This window comes from Cetorhinus maximus, unplaced genomic scaffold, assembly GCF_964194155.1.
Source record: "Cetorhinus maximus unplaced genomic scaffold, sCetMax3.hap1.1 HAP1_SCAFFOLD_922, whole genome shotgun sequence".
NCBI lineage: Eukaryota > Metazoa > Chordata > Chondrichthyes > Lamniformes > Cetorhinidae > Cetorhinus > Cetorhinus maximus.
The window spans coordinates 58333-80911 of record NW_027596864.1 but is presented as its reverse complement, the minus strand read 5'-3'; the positions used below and the strand labels follow the sequence as shown (position 1 = coordinate 80911).

The 22579-nt window shown below is 49.5% G+C and overlaps 1 protein-coding gene across 1 annotated transcript; it reads right to left on the bottom strand.

Annotated features, from left to right (window-relative positions):
* Nucleotides 1–2607: 2607 nt before the first annotated feature.
* LOC144675273 (zinc-binding protein A33-like) lies at nt 2608–21484 on the bottom strand. The gene is given in 3 exon segments (XM_078536134.1): nt 2608–2962; nt 2964–3202; nt 21442–21484. Coding segments are annotated over 3 exon segments (609 nt in total). The 3' UTR covers nt 2608–2635.
* Between the last annotated feature and the right edge of the window lie 1095 nt (nt 21485–22579).

Sequence of the window (22579 nt, the reverse complement as noted above, 5' to 3'; positions counted from 1 at the left end):
GACTGCTTCCTGGGGAGTGAACTGAGTGTGGGCATGATAGGAGGGAATGGTGAGTGTGAGAGGGGGGCAGAAGGAGCTGGTAGGGTGGGAGGGTGGGGGTGCTTTGGTAACAGAGAAGGGACGACGGGGTGGTTGTTGGGGACTTGGAGGCAGACACGGACCCTGGGGGTGGGAAGGAGGAGGACACTGAGACCCTGTGGATCTGAGACCAGGGATACGTCATCGGCCAGCAGTCCCAGGTGCTGCTTACGGACCCCCTGCCTGTTTTCCAGTGAGTAGAAGGGGGAGCCACAGTCCAGGTCCTGAAGGAGCAGGATCTGTGACCCCACGAACACACTTCAGGACCGGATAAGCAGCAGGTCCCTCAGCGCATCCTTCTTCACCTCATACACCTTCCACAGGGCCGGGTCCTCATCGGCCTGACCGAGATGGGACTCCAGCTCGAGCACCTCCTGTTCCAACCCCTCGAGCTGGCCTTCCACCTCCTCTGTGCTCCTGACAGAAGACATGAGCCCTCTGTGAGGCGGACCTGTCGAGCAGTGTCAGCTCCGACCAGCGGTCGAGGGCCAGCTGGACTTTGTCACGGTGACCCAAGCTGTCGGCTAGGAATTCCCAGAGTTCCCCGAGGGGGATGAGGGGAGACGTGGTGGGGACATGAGGGTATCCCCCAACTCACTCATGACGGAGTAAATCACGCCCAGTGTCCACCAGCAGCTCCCTCATCCCCCTGCCCTCCTCCTCCCCCTGCCCTCCTCCTCCACCACATCCCCCTGCCTTCCTACTCCCCCCATCCCCCTGCTCTCCTCCTCTCCCATCCCCCTGCCCTCCTCCTCCCCCCCATCCGCCTGCCCTCCTCCTACCCCCCATCCCCCTGCTCTCCTCCTCTCCCATCCCCCTGCCCTCCTCCTCCCCCCCATCCGCCTGCCCTCCTCCTACCCCCCATCCCCCTGCCCTCCTCCTCCCCCCCATCCCCCTGCCCTCCTCCTCCCCCCATCCCCCCGCCCTCCTCCTCCCCCCCATCCCCCTGCCCTCCTCCTCCCCCCCATCCCCCCGCCCTCCTCCTCCTCCCCCCCATCCCCCCGCCCTACTCCTCCCCCCCATCCCCCTGCCCTCCTCTTCCCCCCATCCCCCTGCCCTCCTCCTCCCCCCATCCCCCCGCCCTCCTCCTCCCCCCCATCCCCCTGCCCTCCTCCTCCCCCCCATCCCCCCGCCCTCCTCCTCCCCCCCATCCTCCTGCCCTCCTCCTCCCCCCCATCCCCCCGCCCTCCTCCTCCCCCCCATCCTCCTGCCCTCCTCCTCCCCCCCATACCCCCTGCCCTCCTCCTCCGGGTTGTCACTGTCAGTGACCGAACCCCCTGCCCCCACCACACAGAGGGCAGCGGGCGGCCCAGCCACACCAGTCGGCCCTTCCTCTGTCACCATCCCACCCCCAGGATCGAGGGCAAAGGGCTCCTCCCTGGGCTGCTCTGGAGGTTCTGGGTCGGAGGGTGACAGTGGTTCAGGGCCCCACTCTGCCTCAGGCACCAGGTCACACGACGACTCAGGGAAAAGCTCCATCCCAGAACCAGTGACCCCGAAGCCAAAATCAGAAATGGAGAAGTGGGGACTTCCCCTCCCCCACCACCGCCCAGTGACCCAGTGTGTGGGGCCGTCCCCTCCCCCACACAGTGACCCAGTGTGTGGGGCCGTCCCCTCCCCCCACCACCGCCCAGTGACCCAGTGTGTGGGGCCGTCCCCTCCCCCACACAGTGACCCAGTGTGTGGGGCCATCCCCTCCCCCACCCAGTGACCCAGTGTGTGGGGCCGTCCCCTCCCCCACACAGTGACCCAGTGTGTGGGGCCATCCCCTCCCCCACCCAGTGACCCAGTGTGTGGGGCCGTCCCCTCCCCCACACAGTGACCCAGTGTGTGGGGCCATCCCCTCCCCCACCCAGTGACCCAGTGTGTGGGGCCTTCCCCTCCCCCACCACTGCCCAGTGACCCAGTGTGTGGGGCCTTCCCCTCCCCCACACAGTGACCCAGTGTGTGGGGCCTTCCCCTCCCCCACACAGTGACCCAGTGTGTGGGGCCTTCCCCTCCCCCACCACTGCCCAGTGACCCAGTGTGTGGGGCCTTCCCCTCCCCCACACAGTGACCCAGTGTGTGGGGCCTTCCCCTCCCCCACACAGTGACCCAGTGTGTGGGGCCGTCCCCTCCCCCACACAGTGACCCAGTGTGTGGGGCCATCCCCTCCCCCACCCAGTGACCCAGTGTGTGGGGCCTTCCCCTCCCCCACCACTGCCCAGTGACCCAGTGTGTGGGGCCTTCCCCTCCCCCACACAGTGACCCAGTGTGTGGGGCCTTCCCCTCCCCCACACAGTGACCCAGTGTGTGGGGCCTTCCCCTCCCCCACACAGTGACCCAGTGTGTGGGGCCATCCCCTCCCCCACACAGTGACCCAGTGTGTGGGGCCTTCCCCTCCCCCACACAGTGACCCAGTGTGTGGGGCCTTCCCCTCCCCCACACAGTGACCCAGTGTGTGGGGCCTTCCCCTCCCCCACACAGTGACCCCACGCAGGATCCGTGAAGGACACCAGCCCCTCATCGACAGAGGAACAAACCCCCCCCTCCCCCACCCACATACAAGAAACAGTCTTTATTTGGATGAAGGGATAAAACCCTCATCCTCCTGGATTGTTACTGTCCGGGGACAGATTGTCAGTGGGTCTGTGTTTTTACCCCCATCAGTGATACCTGGACTGAAGTAAGGATAGAGTTTCTCAGTGAATGTCGCAGTGAAAGTGTAGATATGGGACTTGTTATCTGAGTTATAAAAGGACACCTTCCCTCCCTCATAATCCAGACAGACTCGAATCTTTCTCGGCTTCACACTCAGCTCTAGCCAATTGTTGGCCCGGTATTTATTCCCCTCTCTCAGGAACATTGCCCAGTATCCGTCACCTGGATCCAGGTAGATTTCCCCCCTTCCTATTGCTGGATCCCTTGGCCACACCCACATCCCAGTCAGTCTTGTTCCCCACCTCCACCTCCCAGGAATGTTTCCCTGATGTGAATCCCTCTGATCCCAGGACACAGGGACCGGGATCAAATCTCTCCGGATTGTCGGGAAGCTGCTGCCGTTTCCCGGTGTCTCTCACGTTCCTCAGGTCCTCAGACAGGAGAAGGTCAGGATGGGCTGGATTAGGGTCGAAGGTCACTGGAGCTGGGAACAGATGGACACAAATAAAATGTTAGTCACACTCACTGTAACTTTCACAGCCGGTTAGTGATCGGGAAAATCAGCAATGACCCAGAATTAGAAATTCACCCCCCCCCCCCCCCGGGGAAGAGTTTAAACAGAGCACAGGGGAAACGGGAAGACACTGCCCGGGGGAAGGTTTTACCTGGTGCACACACCCTGCAGTGAGGCTGAGGAAACCCCGTTACAGAGAGGGGGCGGGGCTAGGGAGCGGGAGGGGCTAGGGAGGGGGCGGGGCTAGGGAGCGGGAGGGGCTAGGGAGCGGGAGGGGCTAGGGAGGGGGCGGGGCTAGGGAGCGGGAGGGGCTAGGGAGGGGCGGGGCTAGGGCTGGGGAGGGGCGGGGCTAGGGCGGAAGAGGGGCGGTGGCGCTAGGGAGGGGGCGGGGCTAGGGGGCGGGAGGGTGACAAGGCCCCAGGACTGCACTGAATCAGGGATCTGCAGTTTCTGGAATAGAGAGAGAGAGAGAGAGACACAGGGAGAGCGATGGAGAGAGAGAGAGAGACACAGGGAGAGCGATGGAGAGAGAGAGAGACGCTTGCAGAAAGAGAGAGACGGGCAGAGAGAAAGAGAGAGACTGGCAGAGAGAGAGAGAGAGGGAGGCAGGTAAAGAAAAAGAGAAGAGTGAGGGAGAGTGAGAGACAAGATGAGAGCATGAGTCAGGCAGAGATAAAGAAAGAGGCACAGAGAAAGAGGGAGGGAGAGTGGCAGAGAGAAAGGGAGAGCGAGAGAGAGGGTGAGCGAGGGAGAGGGTGAGCAAGAGGGAGTGCGAGAGAAGGTGAGCAAGAGTGGTGAACGAGAGAGAGAGGGTAAGTGAGAGAGAGAGTGAGCGAGAGAGAGAGGGAGAGCGAGAGAAGGTGAGTGGGAGAGAGTGAGCGAGAGAGAGAGGATGAGTGAGATAGAGATGGAGAGCAAGAGAGAGAGAGGGAGGGCGAGAGAGAGGGGGTGAGAGAGAGTGGGAGGGCAAGTGAGAGAGGGAGGGCAAGGGAGGGTGAGGGAGATGTAGAGAGGTTGAGCAAAAGGGAGGGTGAGCGAGAGAGAGGGTAAGCGAGAGGGAGGGTAAGCGAGAGGGAGGGAGGGTGAGAGAGATGGTGAGGGAGAGTGAGATAGAGAGGGAGGGAGGGCAAGAGAGAAGGAGGGCAAGAGTGGGAGAGCGAGAGAGAGGGAGTGTGAGAGAGGTGAGTGAGAGAGAAGGTGAGTGAGAGAGTGGGTGAGCGAGAAAGAGAGGGTGAGCGAGAGAGAGAATGGTAGAGAGGGGGTGTGGTAGAGAGAGAGGTAGAGAGAGAGGCAGAGAGATTACGGAGACAAACGAGAGAGAGAGAGACAAGCAGAGAGAGAGGAAGAGATCATATCTGACAGTGACAGAGTGTGACAGGCAGGGAGAGAAAGAGAGTGAGGGAGAGGGTATAACAAGACCACGACAGGCAGAGTGAGAGTGCATCAGACAGAGAAAGAGTGAGAGGCAGTGACAGGCAGAGAGGACAAGAGTGCGACAGGCAGAATGATCTCACAACAGGTGGCGAGTAAGAGAGGGCGTGATAGAGAGGGAGAGAGCAACAGGCACAGAGGGAGTGTGCAACATTCAGAATGAGGTCATGACAGGCAGAGAGGAAGAGAGAACCTGATAGGCAGTCAGAGAGGGAGAGAGGGGTGACAGACAATGAGAGAGAGAGTGTGACAGGCAAAGAGACAGATGAAGAAATGGGGAGAGGAAGAGATAGTATCTGACAGTGAGAGAATGTGACAGGCAGGGAGAGAAAGAGAGTGAGGGAGAGGGTGTAACAATGCCACGACAGGCAGAGTGAGAGTGCATCAGACAGAGAAAGAGTGAGAGGCAGTGACAGGCAGAGAGGACGAGAGTGCGACAGGCAGAATGATCTCACAATGGGCGGCGAGCAAGAGAGGGCGTGATAGAGAGAGGGAGAGAGCAACAGGCACAGAGGGAGAGTGCAACATTCAGAATGAGGTCATGACAGGCAGAGAGGAAGAGATAACCTGATAGGCAGTCAGAGAGGGGTGACAGACAATGAGAGAGAGAGCGTGACAGGCAAAGAGAAAGATGGTGTGACAGGCAGAGAGAGAGAGAGGGCGTGACAGGCAGTGAAAGAGAGAGGGTGTGACAGGCAGGGGGGAGAGAGAGAGAGAGAGAGAGAGAGGGGTGGGACAGGCAATGAGAAAAGGAAAGAGAGGGCTTGATAGGCAGTGAGATAGTGAGGGTGACAGGCAGAGAAAGAGGGGTGTGACAGGAAGAGAGATTGAGCGCAACAGACAGAGAGCGAGGGGATGTGATGGGCTGAGAGAAGATGCAACAGAGATAGAGGGCACAGGCTGAGAGAGTGAGAGGGCGCATGACAGGCAGAGAGTGAGAGCGTGCATGACAGATGGAGTGAGGTCATTCCAGGTAGGGAGGGAAATGATGTGACAGAGAGAGAAAGGCAGAGAGAGGAGGGGAGAGAGAGAAAGGGGGAAGAGGCAGATAGAGAGACAGACAGTTATATGTTGTTTTATCTGTAAATACCTGTAAATAGCTTCAGGGAACTATTTATCTCAAACTAATGTGTTATGTGCAAGTGTTCCAGGAGGCCACATTTCACAGCTGCACCAGAGACTGAAGCGATGTGTATGTAACCAGTTCAATCTGCTTCTTCTTTTGAATCAGACAGGGTGGCAAAATTAAACACAGTTTTTTATCTTTACAAATATAAAGTGTGATTGGAAAAGAGGGAGAGAGAGAGACAGGCAGAGAGAGAGAGGGAGAGAGACAGAGCGAGACGGGGAGAGAGAAAGACAGGCAGGCAGGGAGAGAGAGAGAGGGGAAGAGAGACAGGCAGAGAGAGAGAGAAAGGCAGGCAGGGAGAGAGAGAGAGGGGAAGAGAGACAGGCAGGGAGAGAGAGAGAGAGAGAAAGACAGGCAGGCAGGGAGAGAGAGAGAGAGGGGAAGAGAGACAGGCAGAGAGAGAGAGAAAGACAGGCAGGCAGGGAGAGAGAGAGGGGAAGAGAGACAGGCAGAGAGAGAGAGAAAGACAGGCAGGCAGAGAGAGAGAGAGAGAGAGGGGAAGAGAGACAGGCAGAGAGAGAAAGACAAGCAGGCAGAAAGACAGAAGGGGACAGAGGAAGAAATGGGGAGACAGATTGAGAGAGGCAGAGTGAGAGAAAGGCAGGCAGAAAGAGAGAGAAAGATAGGAAGAGAGAGAGAATGAGAGGAAAAAAGAGCAGAGAGAGAGGGAGATGGAGAGAGGGAGATGGAGAGAGAGGGTGAGAGAGAGGGTGAGAGGGGAAGAGAGTGGGAGAGAGAGACAGGCAGAGAGGGAGGAAGAGAGAGAGGCAGAAAGAGATGGGGAGTGAAACAGGTGGAGAGAGGGGGAGAAAGTGTGAGAGAGAGAGGGAGACAAGCAGGGAGAGTGAGACTGGGAGAAAGGAGGGAAGAGAGGGACAGGCAGAGGGGGAGAGAAAGAGAGACACACAGGCAGATAGAAGGATAGAGGAAGAGAGAAGGGGAAAGGGAGAAGCAAGAGAGAGCGAGGCAAAGGAGGGAGAGAGAGGGGTAGAGAAAGAGGGAGAGAAGTGTGGGAGAAGGGAAGTGAGACAGAAAGAGATAGGACCGGAAAGAGACAGAGACAGGCAGAGAGGGAGGGCGCAACTGAGAGAGAGAGAGCAAGAGGGCGTGACTGATGGTGTGTGAGAGAGAGAGAGAGAGAGAGAGCAACAGATGGAACAAGGATATGCCAGTCAGAGAAAGAGAGAGAAGGGGCATGACAGGCAGAGACAGTGCAACAGACGGAACAAGGCCACGACAGGCAGAGAGTAAGAGGGAACGCAGCAGAGAGAGAGAGAAAGGAAGGGGGAGTGATAATTAGATTCCATCAGACCATCAGACATAGGAGCAGAAATTAGGCCATTCGGCCCATTGAGTCTGCTCCGCCATTCAATCATGGCTGATAGGTTTCTTAACCCCATTCTCCCGCCTTCTCCCCATAACCTTTGATCCACTTTCCAATCAAGAACCTATCTATCTTGGTCTTAAATACACTCAATGACTTGGCCTCCACAGCCTTCTGTGGCAATGAATTCCAAAGATTCACCACTCTCTGGCTAAAGAAGTTTCTCCTCATCTCTGTTCTAAAAGGTCTTCCCTTTACTCTGAGGCTGTGCCCTCAGGTCCTAGTCTCTCCTACTAATGGAAACATCGTCCCCATGTCCACTCTATCCAGGCCTTTCAGTATTCTGTAAGTTTCAATCAGATCCCCCTTCATCCTTCTAAACTCCATCGAGTATAGACCCAGAGTCCTCAAACGTTCCTCATATGTTAAGCCTTTCATTCCTGGGATCATTCTCGTGAACCTCCTCCGGACCCTCTCCAGGGCCAGCACATCCTTCCTGAGGTACGGGGCCCAAAATTGCACACAATATTCTAAATGTGGTCTAACCAGAGCCTTATAAAGCCTCAGCAGCACATCCCTGCTTTTATATTCTAGTCCTCTCGAAATAAATGCCAACATTGCATTTGCCTTCCTAACTACCGACTCAACCTGCAAGTTAACCTTAAGAGAATCCTGGACTAGGACTCCCAAGTCCCTTTGCACTCCAGATTTCTGAATTCTCTCCCCATTTAGAAAATAGTCTATGCCTCTATTCTTCCTACCAAAGTGCATGACCTCACAATTGCCCACGTTGTATTCCATCTGCCACTTCTTTGCCCATTTTCCTAACCTGTCCAAATCCTTCTGCAGCCTCCCCGCCTCCTCAATACTACCTGTCCCTCCACCTATCTTTGTATCATCTGTAAACTTAGCCAGGATGCCCTCAGTTCCTTTCATCTAGATCCTTAATGTATAAAGTGAAAAGTTGTGGTCCCAACACTGACCCCTGCGGAACTCCACTAGTCACCAACCGCCATCCTGAGAAGGACCCCCTTATCCCCACTCTCTGCCTCCTGCCAGACAGCCAATCTTCTATCCATGTTAGTACCTTGCCTCTAACACCATGGGCTCTTATCTTACTAAGCAAACTCCTGTGCGGCACCTTGTCAAAGGCCTTCTGGAGGTCCAAGTAGATAACATCCATTGGCTCTCCTTTGTCTAACCTACTCGTTACCTCCTCAAAGGATTCTAACAGATTTGTCAGGCATGACCTCCCCTTGATGAAACCATGCTGACTTTGCCCGATTTTACCATGCACTTCCAAGTATTCTGAAATCTCATCCTTAATAATGGACTCTAAACTCTTACCAATGTCCGAGGTCAGGCTAATCGGCCTGTAATTTCCCGTCTTTTGCCTCACTCCCTTCTTAAACAGGGGGGTTACATTAGCGATTTTTCAGTCCTCTGGGACCCTCCCTGACTCCAGTGATTCCTGAAAGATCACCACTAACACCTCCACTATCTCTTCAGCTATCTCCTTCAGAACTCTGGGGTGTAATCCATCTGGTCCAGGTGATTTATCCACTTTCAGACCTTTCAGTTTTCCTAGCACCTTCTCCTTTGTAATGGCCACCATACTCACCTCTGACCCCCGACTCTCTTAAACATTGGGGATGTCAACGTGTCTTCCACTGTGAAGACTGACGCAAAGTACCTATTCAGTTCCTCCGCCATTTCTTTGTTCCCCACTACTACTTCTCCAGTGTCATTTTCCAGCGGCCCAATGTCCACTTTTCCCTCCATCTTCCCCTTTATATATCTAAAAAAACTCTTGCAATCTTCTTTTATATCACTGGCTAGTTTACCCTCATATTTAATCTTCTCCCTCCTTATATCTTGAGAGAGAGAAGGGGAAGAACAGAGAGAACGAGAGAGTGAATGCAACTTGTAAAACGAGGCCGCGACAGGCAGAGAGAGAGAGGGAGGGAGCTCGACTGGCAGAATGAGGTCGAGTGAGAAGGGGCAGCGAGAGCGTGACATCAGGGTGGTACAGGAACAAGCAGCCACACGAGATGGACACTTGGACCATGGGTCTGAATTTTTCATCCGTTGGGCACGCGCCAGAGTCAGGGGACTCGGAGTCAAGAGAGACTTGACCCACACACCCCTAGTTTACAGAAATTCCAACCATCAATGAAATGGTGTCAGCACGAAAACACTCCCCAGGGTCAGGTCCATGTCGCCCAGGGAGAGGGTGTCCCGGGAAATTCAGCAGGAAGGGGCTGCCCCCAGCCTGATTATCCTTGTCTACTCAGGTATGATGAGTATGATAGACAATGTGTAGATATTATAGTGGAGGGAAAGAAAGGTTGTAGACACTGGAGTGTCCAGCACGGTGGTAGATTCACCCTCTCCTATGATCTACGGGAGAATCCATTGTATTGGGAAGATTTACAGGTGACACAGAGGCTGTAGCGATATGCAAACCCTTAAATTTTAAGGTTGGGACCCCCCCAAACAAAGTGGACGTGTGTTTTAGTGAGATGGGACCAGCCTGGGATGGGAGTTTTAGGTTCAGATTGGAAGTTGCCTCTCGTGGTAAATAACTGTTTGTGGGGTGGAATGGATAGCGGATGAGGTGTTGGTTATTCCTCCATGTCACGGTGAGACATGGGAAATGACATCAATAGGATCCTATTATTTAAAATCTCTGAGAACTTGGACACGGAAAATGTATAGGACTGTAGTAGAAGAAAATAGGGAAGTCTCCACTGTTCACAAACATGATTGTGGGTGAGTGACTGGGGGAGAAGTCAGGATAGAGGGAGACCCCATGTCCCAACCATAGAAACAATACACTTTCCCTTAGGTTGTGGTTTCTCATGACATTGAACCACTTCTTTTGGACTTTGCTTTCAGTACTCGCACTTCCAATGTCTTCTGGTGCCACATACCTTGAATACAGCATTAAACGCTAGGCAATTTCTGGATGTATGTATGAGATTGTATCTCCTGCATTGCTTACTAGTCTAACCTGTATTGGCAATGGTGCCAATGGTGGATAAATTTGGCATCGCCTGTAGACTTTTTCTACCCAATAGTCTGGTTTCATACTTGTATCTGCTTTCTAGTCACTTCTGTAGTGTAGACTTTGGGCTAGTCCAAGAGGTCTTTTTGGAACACTTCTATTGGAGTAGATGCTATAACAAGCTCGATTACTCTGTCGGCCAGCTCTGCTGCCGTGAATTCACAATCACACCCCTTGTATCGGCAGCTACTTATCAATGGTCTCTGTCGGTTGTTCACTAAAGGACATGAATTCCAGAAGGTGTATTCTGAAGTTGAGCTTCAGTCGTAATTGATCTTCGAGTGTTAGACCATATTTTATTCAGATTTTTAAGGAGGCCATCTGACGGACTTGACATGTTCAGTCTGTGGAGGCCTTCATTCCCGACAGCAATTCTCATTTCAATGTTGTTTATCACGTTCAGAAATATTGAAATCCAGAAAACACAGCTTGACGCGTTATCAGAACAAAGTCAACTCAGATAGGAGATCAGTTGCCTTCCAGTTGAGTGTTAGAAATTTTGTGGTCATCTTTTTGCTTTTTTCAGGATTTTTAATGCTATCTGAAAGTTGTAACAGCTATTCAGATTTTCTTTTACAGCTTTTGAACTTAGTTTATCTCCAGGTTGCAGCACTTTAAGTGGCAACTGCCTTAGATGATCATTGGTTGCTGCTTGACTGCAATGGCATTGCTGTTCAGCTTTGTTTCTTCTCTCCTGGTTTAACTCTATGCTTCACCCACAAAATAGTGATTTAGGACAGAAAATGGTTACAGGGCTTCAAAATGAAAGCAAACTGTGAAAACAGTTTTTTTACAGCTCCACTAAAACCTCACAGCTCTTATATTCTATACCCCAGCCAATGAAAGCAAGGATCCCGTATACCTTCTTGACCATCTTATATCCCTGTCACATATGGGACCACACTACACTTCAAACCCAGACATGTACAGTCACAGATAATCCACTGCTTCAGGCTTCAGACTCAACAAAGCAACATATTTCACCAGGCCACACTTCTGGCTGCATCCCCAGTCGAGCCTCTCAGGTTCATTCTGCCCATGTGCTCATCTCAATTCGATTCTGTGCACGTGGAAAATCTCACACTCGGAATTTGCTAATAAAGATTTACCGATACTAATAAACCTTACTAGTATTAATAAGCTTTACTAATATTGATAAACCCTACTAATACTTAATATGCCTTACTAGTGGGAATAAACCTTACTTAAAAATAGAAGATAAAACTCACCAGCTCCTAATTTGTTATTAATAGGTAATATTTTTAACATTTTTTAAACTCAGTCCCTAAGCAGCAATACTCACCAGCCAATCATCTTATGACTTTCACCGTGAGGTTATACTGGAACTGTATAAAACACTAGTTAGGTCACATCTGGAGTACTGCCTGCAGTTCTGCTCACTGCACTCTCGGAAAGATGTGATTGCACTATGGAGGATACAGAGGAAATTTTAGTTATGAGGAAAGATTGGATAAGCTGGGATTGTTTTCTTTGGAACAGAAGAGGCTGAGGGGAGACCTATTTGAAGTGTATAAAATTAGGAGAGGTCTAGATAGAGTGGATAAGTAGATCCATTTCATCCGGATGTCAGGTTCCTGCTTCCAATTTGAAAATCAGGCCCATCCATTTGGATTATATTGAATTGTCTAATTTGATTAGTTCATGTTGCAAGGTATTGCTCATGGATTGAAAGAGCAAGACTATGAAAGCAAACAGGTATGAAGAGCTGAATAATCCGCTCTGAGATCAGAAGCGTACCCAGCTTCACGGAGAGTATTATTGGACATGATGATGTCGGATGCGTTTATGACATCATCACGCCGGTTGCTGATAATACAGTACGCGGGCGGGTCAAAAAGTCAGGAACCTGCCCGCGATATTTAAATATCAATTTAAAAGGCAATAGAGCTATTTAACTATCCATCTCACTGCAATAATATGGTCAAAAGATAATAATACCCCTTCAGGGTGAGAATCACAACCGGTGGGGAATTTGTTTTTTTGATAGGCGAGCTTTTTTGGGCGGGTTTTAAAACTGCAGCTAACATCAGAGTCTCAGCTTTGCAATTAACACTTCATTGACAGCAGAGACTGCTCGTGTGACAGAGCAGAGGAACCTTTTGGATACTGTTTCATCAGGAGGACTCTCCTCTGATTCAGAGGGTTCTTTCGATTGATTATTTTCCTGTTTGTTACCCAGGGGTGAAAAGTCTCAGAGACAGATGGCATTGTGGTCTCAGTTGGAGACACATCCTCCAGTGAGGAGGAGAGAAGGATTAAGAGGAGAAGCAGGATGAGAAAGGTGAGAGGAAGAAGGGGACACAGGGACACTCAGGATGCTGTGGTTACTCAGGAAGGAGGCAGAGTAATGCCAGACCCTGATGGGCAGGAGGAACCCAGAAACCCTCAGCGGAGGCACAAATGAACTTATTCTGCCCCAAGAATATACAGGCAGAGATTCAGCTACCTGCAACTGAGTGAGACTCAGTGACTTTCAGGAGTCACTGTGACATCACTATGTGAGATGCTGACAGGGGAGATCTCACCCAACACCTGGTGCCTGTCACATTGAAAGTAACAGTGGAGCATTACTTCTTCACAACAGACACATTCCAGGCAGCCTGTGGAGATCTCAGTGGGATAACACAGCCTGCTGCACACCACTGCATCAAGGTGTTCACAGATACAATATTCCAAAGGGCTGGGAATTACATCTCCTTCACGCAGGATGACCAGGGCCAAATGGATAAGGCTGAGGATTTGCAGCGATTGCAGTTTTCCCCAGGGAGCCGCACATAGCCGCTAAGTCTCCTGCTGGACAGCCATGCACCTTCAGAAACAGAAAGGGCTTCCACTCGATCAATGTCCAGCTGGTGTGTGACCATATTCAGCAGGTCATGCAGGTGTGTGCCAGGTACCCGGGCAGCAGACACAACTCATACATCCTCAGGAACTTTCAGATTTCAGACCTCTTCACCAGCCCGGATGCGTTAGAGGGATGGCTTCTAGACATTAAGAGCTATTCACTGAAAAGATCTCTAATGATGCCTGTGAGGGTGTCCAGACCTGACACAGAAAGGAGATACAATGAGAGTCACAGCAGCACCAGGGCCATAGTGGATGTCATGAGGTGTCATAATTTTCGTGATATTTTTCTGGTTTATTGTGAAGTAGGTTTAAGGGGGTAAATAGTTACGTCTGTCTGTGTGTGGGATTTAATTACATTTTGTAAATATTTTGAGTCAAAACCAAATAAACTAAATTAACAAACCAAGGGACAAATGAAAAGGCAGCCCCTTAAAAGGAAACTGCAAAAACAAAAGACAAAATTTGAAGCAAACTTACAAAGATTAATCCAAAATGTGATCAAAGGGATCAATAAAACACCCCAGTGCCCACGGTGCCCACTGAGAATGGAAGGCCTCGGCGGTGCCGGCGGGGACTGCGTGCTCCGTCTCCAGGGACTCCCGGGCGCAAACATAGGCACAGAAGACGGGGAGACATTCGGACCTGATGACCCCCTCGATCATCCACTGCCTGGGCCTGATAATGGCCAACTTGGCCGGGCCCAGGAGCAGGTTCACGAGGAGATGCTTCTCCCTCCCCGTCTCCCTCCTCATTGGGTGCCCGCAGATCAGGAGCGTGGGACTGAAGTTCAAACAAAACAGAAGCAAAAGGTTCTTCAAGTAACTACAAAGGGGATGCAGCCTAGAACAACCTATATAAGTGTGGTCCACGGACTCCACAAGGCCGCAAAAGACGCAGACATCTTGGGAGTCCGTGAACCGACACATGCTACGGTTGTATGGGACTGCTGCCTGCAACACCCTCCACCCCAGGTCCCTGATGGAAAGGAGGAGGACTTCCATGTAGAGAGCCCCCCACTGGGGACCTCCACCACTGAAGGGCAACCAGTTATGCCAGGGCGTGTCCGGGCAGTGGCTGAGGGAAAGGGAGTGAAGAGTGTGCAGCAGCAGCCCATACAGGAACCCCCTTCGCACCATGCTAAAGGACACAGAGGGCATTTCCGAGAGGCAACTCAGGTTGCAGGGCTCCAGCTCCAGAGGGAGGGTTTGGGATTTGGGGCAAATGTGGAATTCCGTCCAAACAGGGGTATGCTCTGAAGGAAGGCCACCGCACACCTGCACCATCTCGAGACCCAGAATGTGATCAGGGCTGGGCATGACCGTCCTAAGGTCCTGAAAGGCATTGGCTGTGAGCCAGATACCTACCGATTTACCATGTGCCAAATCCTGCAGAAGCGTCCAGCCCACTCCTCCGCCATCCGATACATCCCCTGTCCTGGTCACCCCGGCAGCCACAGCCCTCCTCTCTGCCAGCCACCGAAAATGGTGGAGGTGCAGATTCCTGAGCAGCGGCTCTCTGACGATATTGATACTCTTCAACAACTTCAGCACTCACACATGGGCACAGATCAGACGAGAAGACTCGTAAGAGGGTCAGTCTATTGGCCGGGTATGAACAATGACATTGAAGTCGTCATCAAGAAGTACAAGGCATGTCAAGAGCACATGCCAATCACAAAGCACCATTGATTCCACATAAAGTTCTTACGCAGATTCTACCTCTTTCATGTCCATGGCACGTTCTTCATCGTCATGGTTGACTACTTTACAAATACCCCGTTATTCGACAATTGCACAATATGTCAAGCATAACTGCCACGTGCACTCTTAAGGGCTATTTTCAGTTTATTTGGTGTGCCTAGACAGATCATTATGGATAACAGTCTGCAATTTATTGGTAAACCATTTTGGGATATGTATGAGAAATGGAATATCAATCACACTACTTCTTCTCCTCATTACTCTCAATCGAACAGCCTAGCTGAACGAATGATTCATGCAGTGAAATCCCTAATTCTCAAATGTAGACAGACCAAACAAGATCTACACATTGCAATGTTACATCTCAGACAACACCTTAAATGCAACTATTCCATCACCGGCAGGGCACATGTTTAGCAGACCAGTGCATACCAACTTACCAACTCTTACCCACTCGAATTCCTCAGAAACTAGAGAGCAAATTTTAAAACTACAAGATAAGGTGACTAATGTGCACAATAAAAATTCAGGTACAGAATTGTGAAATTTACAGTTGGGGCAATGAGTTTACATCCAGGATGCCACAAGCAACCAGCTGAGGTGACAAGGATTTGTTCAGAATCAAGGTCCTATGAAGTCATTACACACAAAGGTACAACGGTGAAACATAACCGGAGACAAATCAGATCCATTCCAGCTCCTCGACCACCGTACAGTCCTATTGCATCCAGGACAAGATCCCAAATATAACCAGGAACAACATCCAAGAATGACAATCCCACAGATCACTGTGAGCAATTAAAGAAACCTCCAGACGAGGTTACCATTGCAAGATCTGGGAGTACCAGCTGATTATCTTTACGCTTTAGAGACTCACAGATTCATCAGTTCAATGCACTTGTGTAATGGGAACTAAACATGAGTGTGTATTGTAAATAGTTATACTTCTTTGAAAGAGGGGAAGGTGACATTCAAACACAGAGCAGTGAGCATAACTTACAGTGAGTGAGAGAGAGAGGAAAATTGACAGGCAGAGAGAGAGGAGATTGTGACTGACAGAGAGAGAGTGTGTGTGACATGCACAGAGAGGGAGAGAGAGAGAAAGAGGGGGCATAATCGGCAGTGAGAGGGAGAGGGTGACAAAAACAGAGAGAAAGAGGGAGAGAGAGAATGTGCCAGGCAGAGAGAGCACGTGACTGGCAGTGAGAGACAGAGAGAGACAGAGAGTGACGAGCAGAGAGAGAGGGAGTTAGAGAGAGTGACAGGTGGCCACGACAAGTAGAGCGGAAGAAGGGGCACAGCATAGGGAGAGGGATGTTTTGATGTTCAGTGGTGGGGTCATGGTCCAGGAGGAGGTAGGAGGAAGTGTCTGCGAGTTGACGCTCAGCCTCCGTGAGGTAGAGGTCTGTGCACCAGACAACAACAGCACCACCCTTGTCAGCGGGTTTGATGACAATGTTGGGGTTGGACCTGAGAGGAGGGAGTGCAGTAAGTTCAGAGAGAGACAGATTAGAATGGGTGTGAGGAGCAGAGAAATTGAGACGACTAATGTCACGCCGACAGTTCTTGTTTTTGAAGGTAGCATCATCAGAACAGATGTGACGGAGGCGAAGGAACTGAGAGAATGGGGTGGAGTCCTTACAGGAAGCGGGGTGTGAGGAGCTGTATTCGAGGTAGCTGTGGGAGTCGGTAGGCTTGTAATGGATATTGGTGGACAGTCTATCATTAGAAATTGAGACAGAGAGGTCAAGGAAGGGAAGGGAAGTGTCAGAGATGGACCATGTGAAAATGATGGAGGGGTGGAGATTGGAAGCAAAATTAATAAATTTTTCCAGGTCTCGACGAGAGCATGAAGCAGCACCGAAGTAATCATCGATGTACCGGAGGAAGAGTTGTGGGAGGGGGCCGGAGTAGGACTGGAACAAGGAATGTTCCACATACCCCATAAAGAGACAGACATAGCTGGGGCCCATGCGGGTACCCACAGCCGCACCTTTTGTTTGGAGGAAGTGAGAGGAGTTAAAGGAGAAATTGTTCAGTGTGAGAAATTGTTCAGTGTGAGAAATTGTTCAGTGTGAGAACATGCTACCTTCAAAAACAGTTCCTCTGACATGTCCTCCTCCTTCCTTAACCTAGGTTTTCCACCCACGGTCGTTGACAGGGCCCTCAACCGTGTCCGGCCCATCTCCCACGCATCTGCCCTCACGCCTTCTCCTCCCTCCCAGAAACATGATAGGGTCCACCTTGTCCTCACTTATCACCCCACCAGCCTCCGCATTCAAAAGATCATCCTCTGCCATTCCCGCCAACTCCAGCATGATGCCACCACCAAACACATCTTCCCTTCACCCCCCCGGCGGCATTCCGTAGGGATCGTTCTGATGGAGGAGAGTAGTGATGGATGGGGATTGTTCGGACCTCTGTTCAAGGAAGAAGCTAAGGGCCCTCAGACCATCCTGGTGGGGGATGGAGGTGTAGAGGGATTGGACGTCCATGGTGAAGAGGAAGCGGTTGGGGCCAGGGAACTGGAAATTGTTGATGTGATGTAAGGTGTCAGAGGAATCATGGATGTAGGTGGGAAGGGACTGGACAAGGGGAGAGAGAAGGGAGTCAAGATAACGAGAAATGAGTTCTGTGGGGCCGGAACAGGCTGACACGATCGGTCTGTCGGGACAGTTCTGTTTGTGGATTTTGGGTAGGAGGAAGAAGCGGGCCGTCTGAGGTTGGGTGACTATCAGGTTGGAAGCTGCGGGAGGAAGATCTCCAGAGGAGATGAGGTCAGTGACAGTCCTGGAAACAATGGCTTGATGTTCAGTGGTGGGGTCATGGTCCAGGAGGAGGTAGGAGGAAGTGTCTGCGAGTTGACGCTCAGCCTCCGTGAGGTAGAGGTCTGTGCACCAGAGAACAACAGCACCACCCTTGTCAGCGGGTTTGATGACAATGTTGGGGTTGGACCTGAGAGAACGGAGTGCAGTAAGTTCAGAGAGAGACAGATTAGAATGGGTGAGAGGAGCAGAGAAATTGAGACGACTAATGTCACGCCGACAGTTCTCAATGAAAAGATCAAGAGAAGGTAAGAATCCAGAGGGAAACTACAAGCTGGAACCCATCTGAAATCCGGCGCTGTAGCTTCACCTTCCGCCTGTGGAACAACATGACAGGCAGCAGCTCCCTGCCCAGCCGCCCTGGTTCCTGCAGTTCACAGCTCACTCTACCCACTAACTCCTTCTCCACAATTCACCATCTATTTCTCTCCTCACTCCCCCTCCTTCTTTCCCCAGCCCTACATAGATCCTTGCTGACCTTTCAGCTCCCAGTTCAGATCCAGGGTTTATACCCGGAATGTTAACCTGGCTTCTATCTCCACAGCTGCTGACTGACCTGTGGATTTCCAGAGCTTGTTTACCAGAATTACAGCATTTTAAAATGTTGCTTATTTTTACATTTCGGGGAAATGTTAATTAATTTCATCTTTCCTGCCCTCTCGTTCACCAACAATAACAAACTTATCCAAAATAACCAGGAAAACTTTTTTTCAGTGATGCAGCTAAAGTGAGGAGAGTGACTAACCTGGAGGCAAATTTTCACAGTTGGAACTTTCCCCAGAATTGTGAAAGTAAAATACTGCAGATGCTGGGAATCTGAGAAAAAAACATAAAATGCTGGAAATACTTCGGCAGCATCTGTACATAGAGAAACACAGTTAATGTTTCAGCTCGATGAGTTGAAAAGTCTGACGAGAGATCGTTTAACGCTGTTTCTCTGTCCACAGAGGCTGCCAGACAGGCTGAGCATTTCCAGCATTTTCTGTTTTTATTTCAACGTGCTATATTTGTGTTGTGTAGATGTCCCATGTAATTTTTATACATGATCAGGTGCGTCTGTGCTGGATTCCACCAGTAGTGTGAAGATCCACGGTAGAATTGATGAGTCTGAGTGTAACTGGCGGAGTCCCCCATGGCGTGGGCAGTTTATTGAAACATTGCACTCTCATTGCCCATGATGTTTTTATCAAGTAATGTGAGTGGGAGAATAATCGAGCACCGTTCTCCAACAATGTCCTGTGCTGCATGTGAGATCCCGCTGGTGAAAGGGTCCTCCAGAAGTTTCACCTCAAGCTGATATTGTTACCGTACATCCTCCCAAGTCCCTCATCCATTGAACTGAATTTTCCATTACTGCCCAAAACAAATGAATTTATATCCAAACCAGGGTCACTGTGGTTTTAGAGCTGTCTTATCACCTGGTTATTTTCATTAATCTAACAATTGAAAGAATGTAAATGAAACTGAAAAACATTCTTGCCAGTCAAAAGTTGTCCAAGCCCTGTTTCTAGTCTATTCACATCTTCATCACTGCTCTCTATTCTTCAGGTCTTGTCCCTCTCTTCTTCAAAGCTGTCATCATCACCTCTCTCTTATTTCTCATCTACATGCTGCTTCTCAGTGACATCATCTGAAGGCACAGTGTTCGTTTTCACTGATAATACCCAGCTCTACCTCACCACCACCTCTCTCAACTCCTCCAATGATACTAAGTTATCACAGTACTTATCTGACGTCCAGTAATGGATGAGAATAAATTTCCTCCAATTAAATATAGGCAGACAGAAGCCAATGTTTTCAATCCCCGCTTCAAACTCCATTCCCTAGACACTGACTCCATCCCTCTCCCTGGCAACCCTCTCAGATTAAGTCAGTTTGTTGGAAATGCTGGTGTCACATTTGATCTTGGGAGAGATGAGTTTCTGACCTTATATTCATGCCATCAATAAGACTGCCTTTTTCCACCTCTGCAATGTCACCTGACTTCGCCCCTCTCACCTCATCTACTGCTGAAAACTACATTCCTCATTACCTCTAGACTCGACTATTCCAACACATTCCTGACTGACCTCCCACATTCTACCCTCCGTAAACTTGAGGTTATTCAAAGCTCTGCTGCCCATGTCTTAACTCACACCAAGTCGCATTCACCCACTAACCATGTGCTCACTGACTTATAGTTTCCCTGTCAAGCAACATCTTGATTTTAAAATTTTAGCCAGTATCTGTAGTAGGGAGCATGCTAGAGACTATTATAAAGAATGTGATAACAGGACACTTAGAAAATGTCAATTGGATTAGACAAAGTCGAGATGGATTTATGAAAGGGAAATCATATTTAACAAACCTACTGGAGTTTTTGTAAGAGTGTAACTAGCAGAATAGATAGGGGAGAACCAGTGGATGTGGTGCATTTGGATTTTCAGAAAGCTTTTGCTAATGTACCACATAAGAGGTTAGTTTGCAAAATTAAAGCACATAGGACTGGGGTAATATATTGGCATAGATTGAGAATTGGTTAGCAGACGGGAAGCAGAGAGTAAGAATAAATGGGTCTTTTTTGGAGTGGCAGGTGGTGACTAGTGGATACCGCAGGGATGAGTGCTTGGGCCCCAGCTATTCACAATATATAACAATGATTTGAATGAGGGAACCAAACGTAATATTTCCAAGTTCTCTGATGACATGAACCTTGGTTGTGTTGTAAGCAGTGAGGAGGTTGTTAAGAGGCTTCAAGGCAATTTAGTCAGTTGAATGAGTGGGTAGATGCATGACAAATGCAGTATCACATGGATAAGTGAAATTATTCACTTTGATAGGAAAAACAGAATGGCAGGGTATTATTTAAATGGTGATAAATGGGGAAATGTTGATGTAGAAAGACCCGCTTGCCCTTGTACACCAATCACTGAACACAAGCAAGCAGTTAAGAAGGGAAATGGTATGCAAGAGGACTTGAGTACAGCAGCAAGGATATCTTACTGCAGCTGTACAGGGCCTTGGTGAGACCATGCCTGGGGTAATGTGTGCAGTTTTGGTCTCCTTACCTAAGAAACAATATAATTGCCATACAGAGATTGCAGTAAAGGTTCAGCAGACTGATTTCGGGGTTGGCAAGATTGTTGTATGAGGAGATATTGGTTCAGCTTGGCCTGCATTCACTGGAGCTGAGAAGAACAAGAAGGTGTATCATTGAAATGAATAAAATTCTGACATGGCTGAACAGGCTGGATGCAGGGATGATATTTCCATTGGCTGGGGGGGTCTAGAACAACAGGCCACAGTCTCAGGATATGGGGTATGATTTAGGACTGAGATGAGGAGAAATTCCTTCATCTTGAGGGTGTTTAACCTCTGGAATTCTCTACCACAGAGGGCTGTGGAGGCCACGTCACTCAATATATATTTAAGAAGGAGATAGTTAGATTTCTATACACTAAGGCATCAAGGGTAATGGGGAGAGCGCGGGAATATGCCTTTGAGATAGAGGATCAACCATGATCATTTTGAATGGTGAAGCAGGCTCTTGGGACCGAATAGCCTACTGCTGCTCCTATTTCCTGTGTTTCCTAAGACTGTTATTCTTGTTTTCAAATCCCTCCATGGGCTCAGCTCTCACTACCACTGTAATCTGCAGTCCCAAACCCTCTGAGCTATCTGCACTCGTCTAATTCTGGCCTCTTTTACATCCCCAATTTTAATCACTCCACCATTGGTGGCTGTGTCTTTCGTTGCCTTGGCCCCAAGTTCTGGACTTCCCTCCTTACACCTCTCCACCTCTCTACTTCATTTACCTCCTTCAAGACACTCCTGAAAATTTACTTCTTTCACCAGCTTTTCGTTATCTGACCTAATATCTCCTTACCTGTCTCAGTGTCATGCATTGTTTCATAATGATCCTGCGACATGCTGTGGAATGTTTCGTTACATCAAAGGTGCAATGCAAATAGAAGTTGTTGTTGTACATCACAGTGAATAATGAGAAGCCCAAGCCCAATGAATGGGATTCTTCTGATCAAATTACAGAGCTGACCAGTCCTGAATGGTTCTTTCTGTTTTCTATCAAGATGCACATTCTTTCCAAAGAAGGAGTGGTCACAGACACTAATCACAACATAGAAATTTCTGGGGTGTTTGAACAGCCCGAACATGTCCCCTCCCTGCAAACACTCTGGAGATAGAATGGACATTGCAATTTTCAAGATGTTAAACAATTGCAGCATACAGGCATTTGCAATGCCCCAAATGTTACTTCTCCCATGGTATTCAGGAGGTTTCAATAAAGTCCCACTGGTGGCCCTTGTGGAGAAATGTAGACTTTTTTATTATGTAGGATTTAAAATTTTATTTCCCTACCTCTTACAAAATCCAGTTCAATGACAAGTTAACATGATGGCCTTAAAATTTATTAATATAACTGAGTTGTCGTAATAAAATAGGGAAAATAACCCTTTCTCTACATTATTCAATGATATAACATCCATGTAAAGAGCATATACTGCATCCTGTTCTGATAAGCTGCATTCTAATGTAATAATCACAGAGCCTCATTCACACTCTGGCTTTTCTGTGCTGAATAAAGTATCAAGTTAGTAGTTGCAAGGTCAATCATCAAGGTGAGTTCAAAAACACCATCTCCCCGATATTCTCATTGAGACAGTGACAGAAATGAAATACATCTGTAAAGTCAATATCCGTACATTTATGGACATTTACATGAAGTTAGTCCCACTGTAAGAAATGGTACATTTCTGAATGAGAATAGAATTCTTATGGAATTGATCAGCAGAGCATAAGGTCACCTTGGTAGAAAGACACATAAACAGTCCCTAAAAATATTGAGGTCTCCTGATTCAGGATTCATGTTGACATTCAATTGGACGTGTCTTGTACCCTCTTATCTATCCAAGTGGCTCGTAAAAACTAATAAATGACCTTCAGGAAGAGTTAAACTAACAGATAACCTCGAGCTAAAGTGATGGACAGGGGGGTGGTGGAGATGG